This window comes from Ascaphus truei, chromosome 5 (assembly GCF_040206685.1).
Source record: "Ascaphus truei isolate aAscTru1 chromosome 5, aAscTru1.hap1, whole genome shotgun sequence".
NCBI lineage: Eukaryota > Metazoa > Chordata > Amphibia > Anura > Ascaphidae > Ascaphus > Ascaphus truei.
In genome coordinates, this window is record NC_134487.1 from 235125099 (window position 1) to 235149725 (window position 24627).

At 49.3% G+C, this 24627-nt stretch overlaps 1 protein-coding gene across 1 annotated transcript in view; it reads right to left on the reverse strand.

Moving 5' to 3' along the window:
• Positions 1–6379: 6379 nt before the first annotated feature.
• LOC142494721 (uncharacterized) overlaps positions 6380–24627 on the reverse strand; it is a 48118-nt gene continuing 29870 nt past the window's right edge. Inside the window, exons 4-5 of the mRNA XM_075599156.1 lie at positions 7824–8054; positions 6380–6409 (exon numbers count right to left, since the gene is read on the reverse strand). Coding sequence (XP_075455271.1) covers positions 6380–6409; positions 7824–8054 — 261 coding nt within the window. The remainder of the gene's footprint in view (positions 6410–7823; positions 8055–24627) is intronic.

The window sequence follows — 24627 nt, forward strand, 5'->3', positions numbered from 1 at the left end:
ATCCACCCCTTCTCTAGAAAATAAATCAGCATTGGCATTATCTTTTCCAGGCCTGTGCTGAATCTCAAACGAGAAGGGTTGGAGGGCCATATACCACCTGGTCAACCTAGCATTGGAGTCTTTCATCGTATTTAACCATTTTAATGGAGCATGGTCTGTTACCAATGTAAAATGGACCCCCGCCAGGTAGTGCCTCAAGGCCTCGATTGCCCACTTTACTGCGAGACACTCCTTCTCAATTACTGAGTAGTTTTTTTCCCTTGGGAACAATTTCCTACTCAGATACAGGATCGGATGTTCCATTCCCTCAAACTATTGCGAGAGCACTGCCCCTAGCCTTATCTCTGAGGCATCGGTTTGTACAAAAAAAGGCTTATCGAAGTCTGGGCTTCTAAGGATGGGACCCTCTGATAGACACCTTTTTACCTCCTCAAAGGCTCTCTGGCACTCCCTTGACCATACCACTTGTGTAGGGGCACATTTTTTTGTGAGGTCTGTTAGTGGGGCTGCAACTTCTGAGTAGTTGGGGATGAACCTCCAATAGTACCCTGCTAAACCCAACAGGAAGCATACCTGCTTTTGTGTTCTGGGGTCGGAACTTCTCTCAGGGCAGCTACCTTATCTGCTAGTGGCCTTACTTTTCCCCACCCACTGCATACCCCAGGTACGTGGTTTCCGCCTTACCTAAGGCACATTTCTTAGGGTTTGCTGTGAGCCCTGCCTCTCTTAGCGACTTGAGGACCGCTTTCAGCCTATTTAGATGGGCCCGCCAGTGTTTACTATAAATGACAATGTCATCTAGGTAGGCCGCGGCATAAGCCCTATGAGGTCTCAGTACTTTATCCATGAGCCTCTGATATGTGGCTGGGGCTCCATGCAGTCCAAATGGCATTGTCACAAACTGGTATAAACCCATGGGAATGACAAAGGCTGTTTTGCACTTGGACTTTTCCTCTAAGGGTATTTGCCAGTATCCTTTTGTTAAGTCCAGCGTGTATATATATTCCGCCTTACCAAGGGCGTCAATTAACTCGTCCACCCTTGGCATCGGATATGTGCAAACTTGGATACCGCATTGACCTTTCGGAGGTCCACACAAAATCTTACCTTCCCATCGGGTTTAGGAACCATAATTAGTGGACTACACTACTCACTGCATGATTCCTCAATCACGCCTAAATGTAACATTTCTTGTACCTCCTTCTCTAACAGGGCCTTACAGCTTTCAGGCAACCTGTAAGGATGAGAACGTACTTTTACCACAGGTGCTGTCTCTATCACATGGGAAACTAAATTAGTTTGCCCTGGTAAATCAGAAAAAACATCATTGAATTGTGTAATTATTTCTAACAAGTCCCCTTTTTGTTCAGAGGACAATTGTCTACCCTTGGGATTTTATCGTCCCCCAAGATGTTCTCCCGTGGGGGCTGAGGACCCAGGTCCATTTCCTCCTCCACCGGGTGGATGAATAGAGACTGCTGCACCTTCCAGGGTTTCAGCAAGTTCACATGGTAAATTTGTTTACCCTTCCTGGACCCTGGTTGAGCAGTCTCGTAATCCACATCACCTGTGCGGCGGAGTACTTCAAATGGGCCCTGCCATTTGGCTAGGAGTTTACTCTCACAACTGGGTAATAATAACATCACCTGGTCTCCTGGGTGAAACACTCTCATGCGAGCATTCTGATTGTAATGTCTCTCCTGACTGTCCTGGGCTGATCTAAGATTCTCCCTGGCAAAATGGCCGACCACATCTAGGCGCTTCCTAAGGTCTTGTACATATTTCAGGGTATTCTTAGAAGGGGACTTTTGTTCCTCCCAGGACTCCTTTAGGAGGTCTAGGATTCCGCTGGGTTGGCGGCCATACAATAATTCAAATGGAGAGAACCCCGTGGATGCCTGGGGAACTTCCCGCACTGCGAACAGCAGAAAAGGGATAAGTTCATCCCAGGCTCTCTTCTCTGAATCTACAAATATTCTTAGCATACCTTTTAGAGTTCGGTTAATTCTTTCCACCAATCCATCAGTCTGTGGAGGGAAGACCGATGTCCAAACAGACTTGACCTCTAGTAATTTTAAGACATCCTGCATCAGTTGAGCCAAAAAATTTGTACCTTGGTCTGTCAACATAACCTGGGGAAGTCCACCCCGTGAGAAAAGCTCCAACAACTTGTTGGCTACTTGCTTCGCCATTGCTGTCCTCAGGGGGAACGCCTCAGGATATCTTGTTGCATAGTCGACTATTATGAGAATAAACCTGTGTCCTTTTGAAGAAGGCTCCAGCGGTCCTACCAAGTCTACACCAATCCTCTCAAAGGGAACGGACACCAAGGGTAGAGGAACCAAGGGGGCTGGTTTTTGTCCCTTCGGACTAGTTAGCTGGTACTCAGGACATGCTGCACATAACTTAGCAATGTCACTATGCATCCCTTGCCAATAGAAGCGGAACGAAATACGGTCCAAGGTTTCCACTGTCCTGCTGAAGGAGCAATCCATCTGTGGACAGTCCACGTGACGGTGTCCTTGTTATCCGCAGGCCGAACATGGAGAGGTTCCCTTGCTGGAGGGTGCCTTGGATACCGCACAGCGGGACCGGATGTCATGATCGGGGTATGAGGGGTTAATGGGATCTGTGTATATGTTGATCTGCATCCCCCTGCTTCAGCAGAATTGCCCCAGGTCTGAGATGTATTCCACCAGCAGTTTGTGTTATATTCCTGTATGTGTAGAAATCATGTTGGGAGGGAAAGGGTTAACCATATTGTGTATATGTTGATCTGCATCCCCCTGCTTCAGTAGAATTAATTGCTATGTTATGTATTAACATGGAGAGAGGGTTAACTGTGTATTTGTCAAAATGTAAACCCCATAGAACCATATCTCTGTATGTGTTTGTGCTACAAGGCTGCAATTTGGATATGCTTTCCTATGCAACGAACACAGGTTGCATATATATTGTTAATCTAATTTAAAATATGGGAGAAATAGTTATGTTATCACTGTTTTTACTATAACTTTGGATATAAGTTTGGAGGCCCGCCAAATGGCCCCTTTGATATGTAATTGTACAATCAAAGGAGACTACTTGAAAGGCTTCATTGCATATGCAGCCAGATCCCATAACTAGGTGATAACCATTTCACCTGTCAAAAGTGACACCCTACATGAAAGACCCCTGCCCAATAAGCATTTTTGCTAGACCGGATGGCAAGGAAGGCATCATGTCATAGTTTTTTTATAAATGGGCTAGCCAAGTAGCCACAGGGGAGGGTTGTATTAATGAGGGGCTGGGTAAACCCAGCTTTTTGCGTTACCTGGCAACCTGTGATTGGGTCAAGATTTGTCTTCACCAATAACTGAACTGCCATGGTAGGAATGGGGGTCTACGTCTATATAATTGCGTGCACCCCTTATTCCTGTGTTGGTTGCTTGTTGCTGTCGTTTTGTTGTGCTTGTTGTGACCTATAAGAACTAAGGAGCTGCTATTCGGCTGAATATCTGCTTGTCCAACCTCAGTAAGTGTAAATATTTCTGTAATGTTATTTGCTTGATGTATTGTCTGTTCTGCTCATAGGAAATAAACTCATTCAGTTTACTATATCCTAGTCTTGTTCAATCTGGCCCGGTTATTGTATATATGTGCTGTTCTCTCGTGACACTGGATACTGGAGACCAGGCCTCCGATGGGTCCTGTGTGTGACGTCCTCTGAAGTTCCTCTCATTTGGCGACGAGCCGACATCAGGAAGTAGATGAGGGTCTCGGCGGGGACCAGCATTTGAACCCCTCCTTCCGTGGAACTTGGCGGTTGCGTATGGATGGGCCGTAGGTTCCCCGTTTGTCCGTTTGTCCGACCTCCCTCTTTGGGCATCCGCAAGTGCCGGTGGAGTCGGATCCGTCGGGTCCACGACACTCGCCTGCTCCTCGGCCTCAAGGAAGTTCTCAACGAGTCGGATTGCCAAAGCTAGGGTTTCAGCAGCATGGCGTTTTACCCAAGAGCGTGCAGAAGGGGGTATTACCTGTAGGAATTGTTCCAAAACAACTTGCTCAAGAATTGCCTCCTTAGTGCGCTCCTCATGTTGTATCCAGCGATGTGACAGAGTGAAGTCAACTCCTATCAGTTACGCCTGGGAGACATATGTCTGAGTGCTTCATCCAGTACTCATAAGGGTTAACTCAGGTGGAAGTTAGGAAATCAGAACTCTTTAGCTGACACCTGAGAGCCAGCAAGGTAGATAAAGGATCATGTGACTGGCAGTAGCTGCCAGAGAGAGAGAGAGAGAGAAGCACACTGCTGCGTGAGCCCTTAGCCAGATTGATTTCACCAAAGACTACTTCAACTAAAGTAAGGATTATTCATTTGTTTACTGACTGCTTAAAGTACCCTTATGGTTTGGTTCTGGTTTAGCCAGCCAGCCTGCTAGATAGGTCTGCTGTGTTATTAGTCAGTTTTTCTCCCAAAGTGGAGCAGGATTTATTTTGTTAAAGGGACAGTGTACCCGCATGTTATGTTACTGTGGAGAAATAAAGCCACTGAACGTTTTTATTTATCCTGAAACTATACGTGTGGACTGTTCCCTGACCTCGGCTACAGGCCGTCCTGCCACAAGCGAGTACACAAGTCAAATAACCGCTGAGCAAGGACCCGGGGTCTCATCTAAGCGGTGTACTTCAGGCTCCAGAACTGCTGCCAGTGGGTCCCTGGGGTCAGACCTAAGCGATCCAGTATGGCGGCTTTTACTTGTTTGTAATCCATTGCCTGGTCCGCTGGGAGGCCCTGATATGAGGCCTGGGCTTCTCCTATGAGGAGCGGGGCCAAAGCGGTTGCCCAGCGATCTGCAGACCAGCCCTGGGCTTCGGCAACTCTTTCAAACGTCAGTAGAAAAGCCTCTAGATCCTCGTTCGGAGCCATTTTCCTCAGGAGGACTGGGGGTTTGTTCGCAAGTTCTGGACTGGCAGACCCCTGGGATTGAATCAGCAACCTGGCCATCCGCTCATCCCGTGTTTCCTGCTGCTGGATTAGGAGCTGGGTTTGGTGATGCAATAGTCTTTCATCTCTCTCTGCCTGTAGTCGGGCCTGCTCGCACAGAAACGCTTTTAAAAGTTCTTCCATTTTTTTTTTTTTTAAATTTTTTTGTGTGTGTGTGGCCCTTCAACTGCAGGGGCCTCTCAAAATCCCGGCACTTCTGACACCATATGTTGCAGGGTACATGCAACCAAACGTGGGTTATCTTGATAAGGCTTATTTATTGAGCCCTTAAAAAAACAACACACAAAAACAAAACAGCTTCTCTTCAGCATACAAAAACAAAACAGCTTCTTTTCAGCATGCAGGAAAACAGACAGTTCATCAAACATGTACTTAGAAGACAGACCTTTGAGCAGTAATCGTACTTCAGCATTTCAGTACTCCCTCTTGATCAAGCCATCTCATGTGCGTTCCGCCTGGGGGTTGTAAAACACCTTGATTATGCAGCTGGGACCACTCTAATTGTCAGGAGCTTCCCAGCTGAAAGTTAACCTTGTCACTGCTGCACTGCATACCTACACATACGTCTGCCAGGCATAGAGCTGGTGATGTTCATTCACCCTGCACACCCCCCTTCTCACACACCACCTCAAACTCCCCAGTCACCCTTTCCTTCCCTCCCTCTCTCTTACACCCCCTATGTATTTTTCTCCCCTCCCCACACTCAACCTCCCTCCTCAATATATGTGCACACACAGTGACAAACACACAGCCACTTACCTACACACACAGCCCCTCCCCTCTTCATATCTCCTTCTCATACCTTCCCCTCATATCTCCCCCTTCCCTCCTCAAACCCTCCCCTCCTCAAACCTTCCCCTCCTCAAATCTTCTCCCCCTCCTCATATCTCCTCCCCTTCCTCATCTCTTCCACTCCCCGCATCTCCCCCTCCTCATCTCTTCCACTCCCCACATCTCCCCCTCCTCATCTCTTCCACTGCCTGCATCTCCCCCTCATCTCTTCCACTCCCCACATCTCCCCCTCCTCATCCTCTTCCACTCCCCACATCTCCCCCTAATCTCTTCCACTCCCCGCATCTCCCCCTCATCTTTTACACTCCCCGCATCGTTGCAGGTCGGGAACGGGGTTTGCGCGAGTGGCGTCCATGGCCCATGGCACCAGTCTAGGAGAGGGAAGACAGGCCGGAGTGGGCACAGCGCCAGGCAGCACCGGTAAACCAGGGCTTCAGCGCAAGAGTTCAAGCTGGCCTCTGCAAAGGGAGAAAGAGCAGCAGGCCACAAGGTCCAAACAACAACCTCTGCTAAGTGTGTATGCAGGAGGTTGCTAAGTCCAGGCAGGCGACACAGGCCTTCGGGAACCAGGAACACAGGCCTCAGCGAAGTAGCTGCAGGCTACGAGGAAACAGGAACGAGAACAACAAACTGGAACAATAATCAACAGAGATTGTTAACGAGAGATAACAAGCCTGGAGGCTTGTGGCAAAACACAGGTAACATCCAAGAAAGATTATGCTCGGCAGAGAGGGATTGTGGGAATGCAGTATTTAAAGGCCAGCGGGTCAATCCCAGGGGGAGGGTGTGAGGGCACTGCTCCAATGACTGAGTACAAGGCTCGGTTGCAGTGATAGCCCGCACAGCTGCTGTTGATTGCAAAGAGGGAATTAGTGAGAACAACAGCACCCTGCAAGGCTACGAGAAAAGCCAGGAGTGGATTCCTGACAGTACCCCCCCTTCAGATGAGACCTCCGGGCGAACATGCCCACTCATCGAGTTGGGGGACCTGGAATTGTTCCTGAACTGTCCAGGTTGGGGAGACGAGTCATGGTCCAGAGACTCGTGGGCACTCCCTTGTGTATCCCCCCCTCCCGGTGAGAACTGCGGCAAGACAGGGCCATTAATAGGTCTTGGGGACATGAAGTTGTTCCTAAAGTGCTTGAGGCGGGAAGGGCATCCGTAAATCAGCAGCACACTGGTGAGTACCATCTTGGGATATGAGAGTGGTAGCACCGAAATTCCTGATACGTGGCTTGCCACGCGAAATGACTTGGGCATCCAGAGCGGAGGAGAAACAGGGGCTTCCAGAACATAAAGGGCAGAAGGGACACAGCTGGGTGCCCGGTCCCTAGTTATCGTATCAGAGTGCGGGCTAAGCGACACCGATAATTGATCGGGTATAACAGAGAGACCCTCCGGACAGGCAAAGTTTTTGCTGACCTCTGCACATAGGAATTTGAGAGGGTCTTCTCCAGAGGTTCTCTGGTGTAGTGGTCAGCGAAGGTATAGGGTGGGTGGGTGCATTGCCAGGTATTGGTATAGTAGATGACAAGGCGAACAATAAACCAGGCTTAGGGACCGAAATCTTGGGGTACGAACTGAGTATTTGCAACACAGAGGAAACAGGCACAACAGAAGGTTCCGAGAGGGATAACCATGGGTTTGCAGAGGCAGAGAAGCAATCAGTAGTGGAGCTCCCAAATACTGTAGAATGCTCATTGAGTGACAGTATAGTCTGGGAAGTGGAGAACACAGAGTCCAAGGCAGCATGTAAAGTTCTAGACACAATAGGGAGAGAAACTCCATAGTTAAAGTCATACTGAGGTACTTCAGGGGCCACAGAGCGGTCAGTGAAAAGAAACTTCCCTCCCACACTGGGAATTTGGAGCGTGGCAAGGGTTACTTCAGATATGGCACCAGAGCCCGGGGAAGGTATACAGGTCCTTGCAGAGATTTGAACAACCGCATGGGGCAGACTACGTGCTGCAATGAATTCCAAGGGCATCGTACTTGTCATAGGAGAGGGAGTAGGAATAGGCTCTGGAGCTTTAATATCTGGAACTTGAGAATCAGGCAGTGCAGGGGAAGCGGAGGAAGGGGAGCTAGTGTCTGAAGCTGGAGGCTCAGAATCTGTAACAAGGACATCCGGCACTGCAGGGACACTGGTAGGAGGAGAACTAGTGTCAGGAGCTGGTGCCAGGGAATCAGTGACGGGCACTGGGGAAGTAATCGTAGGAGTTAGAGAGTCAATAAGCAGTAAGTTGGAACCGAGGAAGCTCTTAATAGCAGAAACCTTAGAAGAAAAAAGCGTTTTATCCAAAACTGCAAGGGCCCTAAATACATGGGTACTTGTCATGACAAAATCAGAAATAGGTATGTTTACTAGTGCAAAAATTCTGATAACGGGACTGCTAGTCAGTGATGTGGGTGTCTGGGTTTGACTAGTGAGAAAATCAGATACAGTGGTAAGTGACTTATAATCAATCCCAGATGTTCTAGGTTTGCTGGACATGTGTGAGAAAGTACCCTTTAACACAGGAGTTTTAATCTTAGCCCTGAATAACCCAACGGTTGCTGGAGCACATTTAGATGCAATGCTAAAGGACTGAGGTTTAGCAAGGGAAGGAAAACAAAATAGCTCAGATTTAAACACCTGAATTTGTAATGTAGGCAGGGTGGTCTCTGACTGAACTAAGGGGGTGACGACAGATACGCTGATCTCTGAAGGGGTTGCTTGGGCAGAGGCATCAGGGGGACCAAAATCAAGGCGGCCTCTATGGAAAAGGTTTCCGAATCTGAAGGAAGGATTTTACCTCTCTGAGTAGCAGGACCGACAAGGAAAATTTCAGAGATGGGGGGAAACTGTGTACTGGCTTCTAGCTACAGTAGCACATATGAAAAAGCATCACTTTTGAGTGGGAGCAGTGTGTCAGCAAAAATTCCTGGGAACTCAAAACTTGAGCCTCAGGAGTGGCATAATGACCACTGTTCGCTTTTAACCCTAGGGGTTGAGAAGAGGAGAACACAGACAGTACAAGGGGGTCAACCACAACTGTGCCCCCCTTGTACAGTCTGTGTCTCTGAAATGAGTACTTGGGAAGGCATGTCAAGGAAATAAGAAACGACTACAGATTCCATGACAAGGGGTCTACGCGCAGAAGCAGGGATCTCAGCTCTCTGAGTGACAGACTGGGTCAGCGAAATACCTGGGAGTGGGGATTCTGCGATCAGGCGTAGGGAAAAAACGGTTCCTGAATACCTTTAGCTGGAACCAGTATTTTAGCAGAAGTTTCAGGGGGCACGGCAGCGGAAACTTGAGCTGAACCAGGGAGATTATAGCAATGAATAACCAAGGACTCCGCAACCTTTGGAGTCATTCAGTGTAACCTCTGCTGTCAGATTTGGGGATTCACTCTCTGATGCTAGAAAGAACGCATTAGCCTGGGGGCAGCAAGGATTTACAGAGGTCAATGCAGATATTACCTGAGAGTCAAAAAGAGGGAGATTTGCCTTTGAAATTGGGGACACAAGGAGTTCCTCCTCTGGAGCCAAGGATGTGTCCTTGGCTGGCGAACAACAGGGAATTACCAAAGGAGGCTCATAGGGCTGACCCGCAGGGGTTAATACAGAAAAAACCTCAAGGGTTAATTCAGGCTGTGCCTGAGAATCAGAAAAAGAGAAGATAGCCTCCGAAAGTGAGATCATAGGGGGTTCAGCCTCTTGCCCTAGGGACCTAACATTAGTCTGCAGAATAGAAGGGTTAACAATGGGGACCTAACAGAGCAGACTAGCAGTGGTTAAAACAGAAATAATCTTGGGGACAGAGCTTAGAAATTCTGGGTTAGAAAGAGAGGGCAAACAGGGTTCATTCTCTGGTGCTAGGAGAGACACACTGACCTGGGGAAAGCAGGGATTTACAGGAGGGAACTCATAAGGCTGAATAGCAGGGGTTGACAGGAATAACCTCAGGGTCAGAACCCTGGGAGGTTAACTCAGAATTAGGGACCATGGCAGATTCTTCCTTAGCGGACAGCGACAGGGAGATGGTTTGGCAATTTTTAGGAGAGGGAGGACCCTACAGGTATAGCAACAGGACTGGCAAAAAGGAGTTTGTGAATAGAAAGTGGTAGTGGGTCAGTGTTAAAGAGGGAGGAGACAGCAGCAGGGATCATGGCAAATTCCTCTTTAGGCTGTAGAGGTACCAAGACAGTTGGGGGTTCTTCCCGCTCCTCAGGATAGCCCAAGGGTCCAGCAAAAGGGCTTGAGGGAAAATGGGTGTAATTAGAATGTGCGTAGGCAGCGAGGAGAGGGTCCCGTAGAATAATGGAGTGTTCGAAATCTAGGCACAGCGTATGAAACTTATCACAAGTCTGGGCCAGTACCCTAAGATCCACTGTCTCCCAGTCTATAGTGGAAGTAGAAGGGTACAGTTGAGGAACCAGGAGCTGTTTCATCTCTCTAAAGCGCTGAGCTTTAGTAAGGAGTTCATTACGAATCAGACTTTCCGGGAGGGTTAAACCTTCACACATGCCCGCAGTTTCAGGCGGAGGCAGTCTCTCAAATAGTTATGGTTTTCCAAACAGGGACTGGTCCGCAGCCTGGGACATAGGTTCAGTTACACATTTACCAACCACCGCCACGGTGCGGTCTGGTTTTGTGGGGCCGAGCATACTGTTACGGTTGTGCTCGCCACAAACCAGGGCCGGACCACGTGGCTGAGGCTGGGTTATGAAATCACCGACCTTAGACCATGCAGACTGGTCCGGACTACGAAGTTCATAGTCAAACAGGCCGGGTTCAGGACTGGAGAGAACAGCGTAGTCGTTGGATGAGCCAGAGTCGGGATAGGAGATGTCCGGGTAGTCATAGTCCAAGCAGGGAGTCGGCAACAGGAAATCAAGCAGGTCCACCTGCTTCAGCATAATCGCTGCAGGTCGAGAACGGGGTTTGCGCGAGTAGCCTCCACAGCCCATGGCGCCGGTCTAGGAGAGGGAAGACAGGCCGGAGTGGGCACAGCGCCAGGCAGCACCGGTAAACCAGGGCTTCAGCGCAAGAGTTCAAGCTGGCCTCTGTAAAGGGAGAAAGAGCAGCAGGCCACAGGGTCTAAACAGCAACCTCTGCTAAGGGTGTATGCAGCAGGTTGCTAAGTCCAGGCAGGTGACACAGGCCTTCGGGAACCAGGAACACATGCCTCAGCGAAGTAGCTGCAGGCTATGAGGAGACAGGAACGAGAACAACAAACTGGAACAATAATCAACAGAGATTAGTAACGAGGGATAACAAGCCTGGAGGCTTGTGGCAAAACACAGGTAACATCCAAGAAGGATTATGCTTGGCAGAGAGGGATTGTGTGGAATGCAGTATTTAAAGGCCAGCGGGCCAATCCCACGAGGAGGGTGTGAGGGCACTGCTCCAATTACTGAGTACATGGCTAGGTTGCAGTGATAGCCCGCACAGCTGCTGTTGATTGCAACGTCATGGCGCCGTGACGTCAGTGCGTCTCGGGCTTTTGGCCCAGCGATGTCACTGCCCCTCCTCCCCCCTCCCTATCGCGCATGCTGGCTCGCCTGCTGAAGCCTATGCGATATCATGCGTCAGTGTCAGCGCGGCTCTGCACTGCTCCCTCCTGTATGGACGCAGGCTGAGGCTGAGTCCACGCTGCTGCTGAGCTCGCTCATGCTTGGAGAGTGGTGATGTCACCATCTCTCCAAGCACGAGCGATCGCTGTCCTGCAACATTTTAGAGCAGGAGCGGGGGGCGTGGCTATTATGGGAGGGGGTGTGTCATTGGCTGTATAGGGGCAATCTGTGTGTCTGTGTTTCTGTGTGTGTCTGTCTCTCTCTCTCTCTCCCCCCATTGCTCTCTCTCTCTCTCCCTGTAAGAGGACATGTGCAGAGGTACGCAATGGAGACTGTTTTAAGGTGAAATAAAAATAAGGCTTTTTTGCGCCTGTCGCTTTAAACATAGCAAACATGAAAATCAACAAACAAAATCTGCTCCACTTTGGAGTATATATACACTTGTAGTCCAGCTCTTTTTAACTGCGTGGTTTGCCCAGCAATTCACCAGCCCACATCATAGAGACATATATATATATATCTATATATATATATATATATATAGATATATATATATATGTATATAGACATAGATAACAGTCTTATAAGAAAAGTCTTATCTGTCTCTTGTAGTTGTTGTAGTTGTAGGGGAAGGCTTATCTGTTCTCCTGGTGTCCACACCCTTGTGCGATAAGGCAAAGTCAGGATCCAGGTTTAGAAGTACAGTATTGTCCCCTGTGTCGTGTTGGCAGCGTGCAGTCCCTTTTGGGAGGCTCAAGACGTCTGTGTACCCTCTGTCAGTCTCACCTGTGAGACTCAGGAACCTCTCCTCTATCTGTTTCCTGGTTCAGCTCACCTGTGGGCTCAGGAAGAATCTCCATTCCTGTCTTAGAGGCAGGCTTTTTCTGACACCTGTAATCAGCCAGGTGGTGGTTAATTGTCTACCAGCAGTTAACCACCACACTGCTGGATTAGAGGCACATTTTTGAACTTAGATAAGTCCACTGTTACACTCCCATTGCTCTCTCCTCACTCTCCCCCCTGTGCTCTCTCTCTCCCCAGCCCCCCCATCTCTCCCGACCCCCCCTGTGCTCTCTCTCTCCCCCCATTGCTCTCTCCCCTGCCCCCTGCTATGTCGCCCCCCTGTGCTCTCTCCCCCTGTGCTCTCTCACCCCCCCTGCACTCTCTTACTCCCCTGCGCTCTCTCTCCCTCGCCCCCCCCATGCGCTCTCTCTCTCCCCACCCTGCGCTCCCTCCCCCTCCTGCACTCTCTCCCCCCCCACGCCCGCGCTCTCTCTCCCCCCTGCGCTTTCTCCCCCCCCTGCAGTCTCTCTTCCCCCCATGCACTCTCTCCCGGCCCCCTCTCTCTCCCGGCCATCCCCCCTCTCTCTCTCTCCCGACCCTCCCCCCTCTCTCCCCCTTGCTTTTTCTCCCCTCTCTCTCACCCTTCCCCCTTTCTCACCCTTCCCCTCTCTCTCTCACCCTTCCCCTCTCTCCCCCCTCTCGCTCCCTTCTCTCTCTCTCTCTCTCTCTCTCTCTCTCTCTCTCTCTCTCTCCCCTCCCCCCTCACCTTGCTTTCTCTCCCCCCCTCTCTCTCTCTCTCTCTCTCTCTCTCTCTCTCTCTCTCTCTCTCTCTCTCTCTCTCTCTCCCCTCCCCCTCACCTTGCTTTCTCTCCCCCCCCTCTCTCTCTCTCTCTCTCTCTCTCTCTCTCTCTCTCTCTCTCTCTCTCTCTCTCTCTCTCTCCGCTCCCCCCCTCACCTTGCTTTCTCTCCCCCCTCTCTCTCTCTCTCTCTCTCTCCCCTCCCCCCTCACCTTGCTTTCTCTCCCCTTCTCTCTCTCTCTCTCCCCTCCCCCCCCTCACCTTGCTTTCTCTCCCCCTCTCTCTCCCTCTCTCTCTCCCTCTCTCTCTCTTTCTCTCTCTCTCTCCCCTCCCCCCCCTCACCTTGCTTTCTCTCCCCTTCTCTCTCTCTCTCTCTCTCTCTCCCCTCCCCCCTCACCTTGCTTTCTCTCCCCCTCTCTCTCTCCCTCCCTCTCTCTCTCTCTCTCTCTCTCTCTCTCTCTCTCTCTCTCTCTCTCTCTCCCCTCCCCCTCACCTTGCTTTCTCTCCCCCTCTCTCTCTCTCTCTCTCTCTCTCTCTCTCTCTCTCTCTCTCTCTCTCTCTCTCTCTCTCTCTCTCTCTCCCCTCCCCCCTCACCTTGCTTTCTCTCCCCCTCTCTCTCTCTCTCTCTCCCCTCCCCCTCACCTTGCTTTCTCTCTCCCTCTCTCTCTCTCTCTCTCTCTCTCTCTCCCCTCCCCCCTCACCTTGCTTTCTCTCCCCCTCTCTCACCCTTCCCCTCTCTCCCCCCTTTGCTTTCTCCCCCCCCTCTCCTCTCTCTCCTTTCTCCCCCCCCCCCACCCCTGCAGCAGCCCATTTTACCCGCACCCCCCCCCACCCCTGCAGCAGGCCGTTTTACCCCCACCCCCCCCCACCCCTGCAGCCGCCCATTTACCCCCACCCCCCACCAGCCCGTTTTACCCCCACCCCCCCACCAGCCCGTTTTACCCCCCCCCACCTGCCTTGTCGCCCGTGACGCAGCCGCAAAGCGAAATACAACTTTCGCTAGTGGCGACGGGTGACGTCACGTGTCGCGTCCCCTTCGCGGGCACTATACGCGCGGCCTAACTCAGCACAGATCACTGGTTGGTATCGCTGCAGCATTACTGCACCGACACACTTTATTCGAGCAAATACCCAGTATGTACCTGGCAGATACCTGGAATGCGCCGCTCCTAACCTCTGACAAGCCCCGTTGCATTTGCCTTCCTAGCCTGGGTTCATGCCTGGCTGATGGGCGGCTGATCTGTTAAATGATAATGATTAGGATTTAATAGGCTGCAATGCTTCGCGTGTCTACCAGATGGCATAAATTCATGAATTGTAATGCAGTTTATATATATATACTGTGCAGTATTGCAGCCAGCGGGAATAAAATGCTTCAATCCCTGCTTGGAAAATAACTCAATGTACTCGGGCAGAAAACAGTCACAAACCTCAATACACCCGGGTATACCCGAATTCGTGGGACTAGCCAAGCTCGAATAAAGTGTGTCGCCAGTGTAATTCCATTTTTGATCGCTGCACTAGCCCACTAAAATGTTTGTGTGTAGTGTTTGATTTATGAGATTTTTCACTCTGTTTCTTTCAGTTAGGGTTATGAGCGTAGATTTGCAAAGATATTCAGCATATCATACAATGTATGTGTGTGTGTCTGTGTACAGAAGGTGTCATGTGTCTGAGTGCTTTCATTTTTTGCAAACCCAGTATGTTTTTCTCAGGGTTACTGGGGCTGTATGTGATACTACAGAGGTTTCTGTCACTTCCACTACCTCTGTCCTCACTGCTTGGACTGTTTTCTTTGGAATGTTAGACTCTGAGAATGAGGCGACCTTCAGGCTCTGAGGAGTCAGAGTGTATTTTGCTGATAAACCCCTTATCACTACACACAGTTAACCTCTGACCTCAGGAATCCTTCCTTAATGAGGGCCTGAAAAGCTAAAGGTTGTTTGTAGCTGGAAAGTTAACCAGAAACCAAAGCACAAGAAATCACAATTGGAAAAAAGGAATACAAATAATGGTAGAGGCTATTTTCCCTGCAGCCGTGTACATAAGTTATTTGTTTATACCTATTTAACAGGTAGCTGGGTGAATAATGCATTTGTTCAGCCTAAACCTAACATGCCAGCCTAAGGTAAATGGGTTAAACTGCCCAGATATATAAACCATACATATGGACTCTAAAAATAGAATACCCTAAACAGTAAAACACACACAGTAAAAATATACATTCAATGTTAAAAGAAATAAACAAAGAAAATAGCAACAGCCCAAGGTAATTTAAGTTAAAACCGCCATAGAAGACTATAATACCGCTGACAGGTGGAAACGAACACTCACACTGGGGCAGAAGTGGGGGTCTGCGGATGACCGCACAGGATCCGGATCGTGGCACCGCAGAAGGTGAAAAAACACCACTTGTGCCTCAGGCAGGCTCCGTCTCAGCCTCTCAGTATTCTCGTGTTTACTGCTGCACGAACGAGAGTCCTCCCCTCAATGGCACCGGGCCCGCTGCGAGGGGGGGCTGCAGCGCTCGGGCAAGAGTTGCTCCTGCTCTCAATAGAATTGAGAGCAGGACTCGTGTCGAGCGATTAGGCACGCCCCCCGGCGGTTCAGCCAATGAGGGCAAACCTGCCGGGTGATGTCATGGCCGCGCCCCCGTCACTCCTCCGCCACGCTCCCCCGGTCTCTCTGCCTGCAGTGAGCTGCAGACCGGGGGATCGGCTGAACGTGCCGCCAATCTCGCGGGCGCGCGTTACAGCGGCGTTACCGGGGCCTTAGCCTAAGGCTGCGCTTATAGTGCTGGTGACGCGACGTTGCTTCAAAACAAATACATTGAATCTTTAGCATGCGCTTATAGTAGGCGCGACTGCGCAACGGAGCAACCTGAATCTCTGTAGTCAGTAGAATTTGATTTTTACAGCGACGGTCTCACCATGTGACCGGCTGTAAACCAATCAGCTAGCTTCTGATGCAGGGAGAGGGTGTGTGTGTGTGATTGTGTGATTTTATGTGTGGGATTGTGTGTGTGGGATTATGTGAGTGTATATGTGATTGTGTGTGTGTGTGGGATTGTGTGTTTGTGTGTGGGGGGGATTGTGTGTGTGTGTGTGGGATTGTTTGATTGTGTATGTCTGTGTGTGGGATTGTGTGTTGTGTATGTGTGTGATTGTGTGTATGATTGTGTGTGTGTGTGTGTGATTGATTTTGTGTGTGTATGGGATTGTGTGTGAGTGTGTGTGTATGGGATTGTTTGTGATTGTGTGTGTATGTGTGTGTGTGTGTGTGTGTGTGATTGTGTGTGTGGGATCAGGGCCGCCAACAGAAATCATGCCCCCCCCCAACCCATAGCGCACCTACAACAGTGTGATTGTGTGTGAGATTGTGTGTGTGTGTGTATGGGATTGTGTCTTGTGTGTGTGTGATTGTGTGTGTGGGATCAGAGCCGCCAACAGAAATCATGCCGCCGCCCCCCCCAACCCATAACGCACCAACTGGTGGAGCGGCCGTTATTCGAAAACTTCACGCGTCATGTACATTGGAATCCCGATTTGGAACCGCGGGATGAATTCCAGCCTCCACGCACTAAGATGCGAGCGTGGCGAGTGCAGAAAAACTAATTTTAGTGTTCTGGCTTTTAAAAACATGAAATTGACACAGTAGCACAGTAGCACAGTACTGTACACATTACAATTCATCCATTTTAGTGCAAACGAAGAAAGAGAATCCATGAAATTCAAACAAAACATCTGCGATAAAGTCGGGTGTCTGGGGCGATTGGCCGCGTTCCTGCTGCGTGGAGAACAGCAGAGAACTCAAAATCGGCGCCGAGATGTGTTCAAATAACGGCCGCTGCATCAGTACCACAGAAATATTTTTGTTAGCGCGTAACTTTTACTTAACCCCCCAATACATATAAAAATACACCCCCAGATGACTTTCGGTGCTGCCGAGAGACACGGCACCGGGTGCAGCGTTTTATTAATTTTTTATCTGGCCTGGCCGCGGGCGGGCCCCCTGACATACACTGGCGACACACTTTATTCGAGCTCGGCTAGTCCCACGAATTCGGGTATACTCGGGTGTATTGAGGTTTGTGACTGTTTTCTGCCCGAGTGCATTGCGTTATTTTCCAGGCAGGGATTGAAGAATTTTATTCCCGCTGGCTTCAATACTGCACAGTATATATATATATACTGCATTACAATTCATGAATTTATGCCATCTGGTAGACACGCGAAGCATTGCAGCCTATTAAATCCTAATCATTATCATTTAACAGATCAGCCGCCCGTCAGCCAGGCATGAACCATGGCTGGGAAGGCAAACGCAACGGGGCTTGTCTGAGGTGAGGAGCGGCGCATTCCAGGTATCTGCCAGGTACATACTGGGTATTTGCTCGAATAAAGTGTGTCGCAGCAGTACGGGGCCAGGGATGCTAACACCAGCCGACCCCCCAGTTGGCGGCCCTGTGTGGGATTGTGTGTGTGTGTTTGTGTGATTGTGTGTGTGTGATTTGTGTGCAGGGGCGGCAACAAGGGGGGACTGCCGGTGTTGGCATCCTGGGCCCCGTGGGTCAGAAGGCCTGGCCGCCCGGGCCCCCTGCGCGGCCGGGCCAGTTCATTAAAAAAAAAATGCTGCACCCGGTGCCTGGTCTCTCTGACGACAGTGCCGGAAGTCAGCTGGGCTAAACTTCTGACGCGCCAGCGTGAGAGGGAGGCCCGGCGTTAGCAGCCAGCGTGGGACAGACAGGTGTCTGCAGCGGGGCAGGGCCAGCGACAACTGTTGTGACCTGCTGCCGGGCCCCCCGCAGTCCTTCCAGCCACCGGTCCACGGCCAGCAACCGGCCCCCCCACTGTCAGCCAATGCCCCCCTCCCCGCAGCACCGCCAGCCGGCAGGAGCCCCCCCCCTCACCAGCCACCACCCCCCCCCACAGCACCACCAGCCGCCAGGCCCCCGCCACTGCTAGCCACCGCCCCCCCTCCGCAGCACCGCCTGCCAGCAGGCCCTTGCCTCCTTCCCCCCCACAGTACCGGCAGGTGCCGGGCCCCTGCCACCACTCCCCCCTCCCCCCGCAGCACCACCCCTCTACCCCCTGCAGCCACCGGCAAATGCAGCCACCGGCACACCGCCCCCCCCCCCCCCCGCAAAATGTGTATTTGTGTGTGTGTGTGTTTGTTTGTGTGTCTTCAAGTGAAACACACTATATGAACAACTTTAAAATAGTAAATTATCCCATAATTTAAAGTAAAAGAAAGTAAATTCAGCATACAAACAGAAATTATAACTACTCTCCATTTCAGCCTTCCCCCTTGTTCTTGTCCATGCCCCTCTGCCTTCCGTCACTCCCCTTGCAGCAAGAGATGTCTCCCAAACTCAAATAACAACTTTTGCTTGGGCTACGGAGATGGGAGACGTCATCCATAGTCGTAGCTGTAGCTGGCACTATAAGCGCAGTCTAACCCTAGTATGCTATCTTAACCCTACTTTAACATGCCATGCTAACCCTAACATGCTAGCATAACCCTAACATTCCAGCCTTGCCCTAATATGCCAGCCTTGCCCTCGCTTAGCACTGCCTGAGTCCTAATCTGGTGGAAAAGCATTGTGGGCTAAATAAGGGAGTGGGAGGAGGTTATAGAGTCGGCTGCTGGGTAAATAGCAAATTTGAAAGATAGTGAAAAATTCTCCTCATCTCTCTCTGAATCCGCTGCTTAAGTCCCGTAGGCTGCGTTTATAGTAGGCGCGCAACAGAGCACATGGCATCGCACTTGCCTCTCACCCGAGCAATGGGTGAACTGAGCTCCCAGAGATGGGGGAGGTGTGGTGGACGCGTCACCAGGCTGGTTCGCCCTCATTGACTGAATCACTCGCATGATACAGCCGCTGCACAAAAAAAAACGAAATCATTTCTAGCTTGAAAATTCTTCCTCGCGGTCGCTCTATATCATGCCCACTCTCGCATGCACTATGGCTGGTTACTATAACGGCGGCTATAGTGATAATCTCATGTTCAGTGCTGCGTGCGTGTGTGCGTGTCAAATGGAAATATTACTGTATGCTCATTTGCATGTCTTAGACAGGTCTGCAACCCCGCCTTTCACCATTATCACCATTATCACTTCCACTGCAGCAAGGGATTCTGGGAAATGACCTGTCTAAGACATGCAAATGAGCTCACAGTAATATTACCATTTGATATATATAGATATATATATATATCTATATATATATATATATATACGGTACTGGCGCTTCTTTTTGTTTTGTTTATGTTATCATCATTGTGGTCAGGCTTTACCACATAGAAGCTTGCCTCTTCCGCATAGACTGTTCCTTTGTTGGTACCTTTTCATCATCCACACAACCATCACAGTTTATATATCACAAGTGTAGTATCTATCACTCACATTAGTACACTAATATTTTATATAACATATATATTATATATATTTTTTATTTATTATTTTTTATTATATATATATATATATATATTCAGTTTATTCACAATATTTTGCACATCTAACCCTTATCACTCACTAGCGCTACTATTTGTTTTTGTGTTTATATATAGATATATATTTATATATCTTCCATGTTTCCAGACAGGGTATACACGTTTCATCAGTAGTGTAAAATCAAACAGAATTTCAAGATAGCTCATGCAGAACAAAACAGGAATAAATGATCCCAGAAATTAAGATAACTTGTCCTGGAAGACAGCATCTGTTACTTATCAGGGAAAGGTTTATTCCATGGGGGTGGGGAGGGGGTCGTCTCTCACCACCTCACACAGGGCCAGCAAAGTCTTGTGAATGTACAGTAACCAGAATCCTGCATATTTTTTTAAAGAGACCCGAACGCTGGAAATAATCAAGTGCAACATTTAGGGGCTTACTGTATGTACTAAGTGTTGCAAATGGCTTTTTGGCAAAGAGAAATCTCATTTGACATTTATTTTCTCTTGGCACACAGAAATGGACTGCGTACAGATGTTTATGTTACGTACTCAAAAAGAATGTTTCTGTGTGCCAAAAAAGGGAGAAAGTGCGTCAAAATGGTACGTCAACGTTCAACCCTAAAAAGACTTCATCGTGCCAGCTCAGAATAAAGTTGCTACTGTATGTATCAACCCAAAAAATTATTTGGAGCAGCACAGATGTTTAATTATATAGGTCAGGGTTTCCCAAACTTTTTTTTCCGTGACCCGGTTATTTTTGAACTTCTCCTTCGTGACCCACTAAAAATGTTATCGCCTATACTGGCCTATAGGGCCTGCACAGACACACACACAGCCACTGATACACACACACAGCCACTGATACACACACACACACACACACACACACACACACACACACACACACACACACACACACACACACACACACACACACACACACACACACACACACACACACACACACACACCCACTGATACACACACACACAGCCACTGATACACACACACAGCCACTGATACACACACACACACACACGCAGCCACTGACAGACACGCAGCCACTGACAGACACGCAGCCACTGACAGACACGCAGTCACTGACAGACACGCAGCCACTGACAGACACGCAGCCACTGACAGACATGCACTGATACACAAACGCAGCCACTGACACACACGCAGCCACACAGAGACACTGCTACACACACATACACAGGGACTGGGTGGGAGGAGGGGGGGCAGGGACTGGGTGGGAGGAGGGGGGGCCAGGGACTGGGTGGGAGGAGGGGGGGGGGGCAGGGACTGGGTGGGAGGAGGGGGGGGGCAGGGACTGGGTGGGAGGAGGGGGCAGGGACTGGGTGGGAGGAGGGGGGGCAGGGACACTTGGGTGGGAGGGGGCCAGGGACACTTGGGTGGGAGGGAGGGGGCCAGGGACACTTGGGTGGGAGGGAGGGGGCCAGGGACACTTGGGTGGGAGGGAGGGGGCCAGGGACACTTGGGTGGGAGGGAGGGTGCCAGGGACACTTGGGTGGGTGGGGTGACTTACCTTGCCGACGGACGCGTTCCCTTGCTGCCCTCGATATCCCCTGCTGCCCGGGACGGGAGGTGAGCTTGGGGGAACGGGAGATGGACTCGGAGGGGGTGCCATGGGAGGTGAGCTCGGGAAGCTGGCCGCGGGAGAAAGCAGGTCGCAATTGGAGCTTATACTTCCCCCTCCGTCCCACATAACGTGCGGGCCGCAGAGGAGCTTGTACTTCCCCCTCCGTCCCACGTTGGGAGCGGGGGGGAGGAAGGGAGCTAGCCCTGCTTGCCCTGCGCATGCGCGCGGGACCGCGGGGGGAATCGCCGCCATTTTTTTAACTTGAGCGGGGGGGGGGGGGGGAGACACCACGCGGCCAGCCTCGCTGCGATCCGGCAATTTTGGTGCCGGGGATGGGAGACACCGCGCGGCCAGGCTCGCTGCGACCCGGCAATTTTGGTGCCATGGCCCGGTGCCGGGTCGTGACCCACCATTTGGGAAACGCTGATATAGGTCAATAAAATGTAGTATTTTCAGTATAATATGACACTAATCATTTTGTTTTTACTAATACTAGTATTCAACATGAAGCGATGCGTCAAAAAATATATTGAAAACAACAATTTATGGGTCATATGGGTTTGAATATTTGTATTACTTTTTATCAGACACATTTTGAAGCATAGGCCCTTTAAAGGTTAAAGTTAATGATCATGCTATACCCCCGATTTATATAATATACAAACATGACATACCATGGACTTGGTGTGAAGAAACTACCAGGGAACTTCGTACCACTGCTTTTTTTTTTATTACAAACATAATTGCACCTGACTTTTAAAGAAATGGCATTGCTTTGAGAATGTGTTTCCATTGGGGTCTATGTTACAATGCAGTGAAGGCGTGTTTTCACATATTGCTTCATTTTTTGGAGCAGTGCTGTGGCATCTACTCACTGACAACTCACTGGTGCAATATTCCTAGATTTTGCAAAGGCTTTTGATACTGTTGATCATGTTATATTGCTTAACAAACTCCAGTGCTCTGGAATAGGGAAGCATGCTTTAAACTGGTTTCATTCCTACCTATCAGGTAGATCCCAAGATGTGTCTATCTCAGGCTCCAACTCCAACCCCTTGGATATCACCTGTGGGGTCCCGCAAGGCTCTGTTCTGGGGCCCCTACTCTTCTCAGTGTTCATCTTCCTACAGCTTGTAAGGGAGCTTCAATACACATGTATGCGGATGACACAATCTTATACTGTATGCACACAGCCCTAGCCTCTCCGACCTTGAACACATAGGGCCTCATGCAGTAAGCGTTGATAAGGATTTTTTCGGCATTTTATAGCCAAAATTGGGTTTGAGATTCAGTAAGCGCCGATAAGTGCTTGATTTCGCCAGTTTTCGTAGCCGATAATTTTGTTATGGCCAGTCGGCTGCCGATAAGCCTGTTTTCGCCACTGATCGCCACTTTTTTAAATCGGCTGGATTCAAGTACCAAAATCAGCTTATCGGGGCTGATCGGCACTACGAAATTGAGATGTTATGGCCAATTTCTCCCGCCAACTAAAGTTGGCAAGTTGGAGGGGAGAACGATCGCTAAGGCTGCCGGAACAACACTTAGAAAAAAAACTCTTCTGTACATCAATGGAAGTCAATGGAGCGGGGACGTATAACAGTATAGTACTGTTTACGTTTCATTGCTCACAATACAAACGTCATTTGCATTACAGTGTGGGGGGCATTCCCTGCATTGTGTCACGGCTGACGTGTATTATTTGCATAACATTGTACTTTTACATGTTTTCAGCATTTGCGTGTCACATTACTCATCATGTGATGATGTGTCAAGGGAAAATACTATACTCAACTCTTAAAGGAGAACCTCACATCATATCACACATTTTACTGAACTGAGCGACAATTATTTACATGATGTTACACATGTCACACATGTCACACATACACCGTATATTCATGTTCCTTTACATTACACAATGCTTGTAATGTGTGCCGCATCTTTAAACGTTCATGTACATCTTTATTCTCATGTTTACATGTAGTTTTGGGTCCTCCCTATTTTCATGACGTCACTTATTGGACGCGCAATCACATTGCATGTTTACATTATAACCGTTGCATTACAAGCACTTCAACCTAACTTATACACACATGTACAGTAATTCATCATTGTGACACCTTGTAAACTCATTCTATAGCAACTATCCTCCTTACAGAAATGCATGCATATGCACACGACTATTCATTGTTGTCAACATGTGACAATAACATGGCTAATTACACATGTTACAGCAAACTTTTCCCACGTCAATCTCAGCCTTTTTGTCTAATTACATGACTGACTGTTGCGTTCAGAAGTGTTACATGCATTGCACATTAAACTATTTATTTTCAAGCAATGTTTGTACAAAGCTTCACGTCACATCATTGGCAAATATCATCATTCCCTGCAGAATACACACAACAAATACTTCTAAGATCAACTGCACACAGCTTGCAACAGAAGTAACACCTTGCATTTTACTATGTCACCTGACATCATCACATACCTATTTAAAGGACGCCCATTACCTGCTCATTCACAGCTACTCATTTCAAAATGTTGCGATTGTTTAGGAGACGGAGGAACATTCTTTTCTATGACATGCTTGCTGATCAAGAGAATGATATAGGGCAAGGGAGGGACAGACCCAGGGACAGTGACAGGGACAGGCACGCGGATACGACAGGGACAGGGAGAGGGACAGGCCGAGGGACAGGTAGAGGGACAGGAGATCAGAGGAGAAGACAGAGGAGACAAGTTGTGCCTCGTCCGCGTGTGTACAGGGAGAGAACCCTGTTAGATGGGATGAGTGAGGAGGAGATAGTAAGTCGCTATCGTTTGAGTTCAGCAGCAATCTTATCTCTTTATGAGGAGATAAGGGGAGATTTAGATTTTTTCACAGCCAGAGGTCGTGCAGTCCCTGGGCTTGTTAAAATGCTGTGCTCATTACATTATCTTGCTTCCGCGTCATTCCAGACAACTGTGGGCATAGTGGGCGGGGTCTCGCAATCTACATTCTCGCGGGCCTTTACCCAGTTTCTCTATGCACTCAATAGACGCGCTAGGAATTATATTCATTTTCCTACAGAGGCGACAGAGTGGCTGGAAGTCAGGAATGGCTTTTATAATATAGCAGGGATACCATGTGTGCTGGGTGCAATCGATTGCACACATGTTGCTTTGATTGCACCTAGTCAGAGTGAGCATGTGTACCACAATCGTAAGCACTACCATTCACTCAATGTACAGGTGGTATGTGATGCCACGATGAGGATAATGCATGTGGTACCCAAATTCCCTGGTTCCAGACATGATTCCTCTATCCTGAGGAACTCTTCAGTCTTCCATGCGTTCGAAGAGGGACATTTTGAACATGGTTGGCTGCTGGGTGAGTACAGATTTAGATGTTATAACACAAAACACATTTTTATTTAGGAATGTTGGCATTGTAGAATTTGATCACTAATGTCAGCTTATGTGTGCTCCATTCATTATAGGTGACTCAGGATACGGAATTAGGCCGTGGCTCTTGACTCCGGTGCTAAACCCTCAAACTGAAGCAGAGGACAGGTACAATGCAGCCCATATATCTACAAGATCTGTTATAGAGAGGACATTTGGCCTACTCAAGACCAGATTTAGGTGTCTGGACAGAACTGGTGGG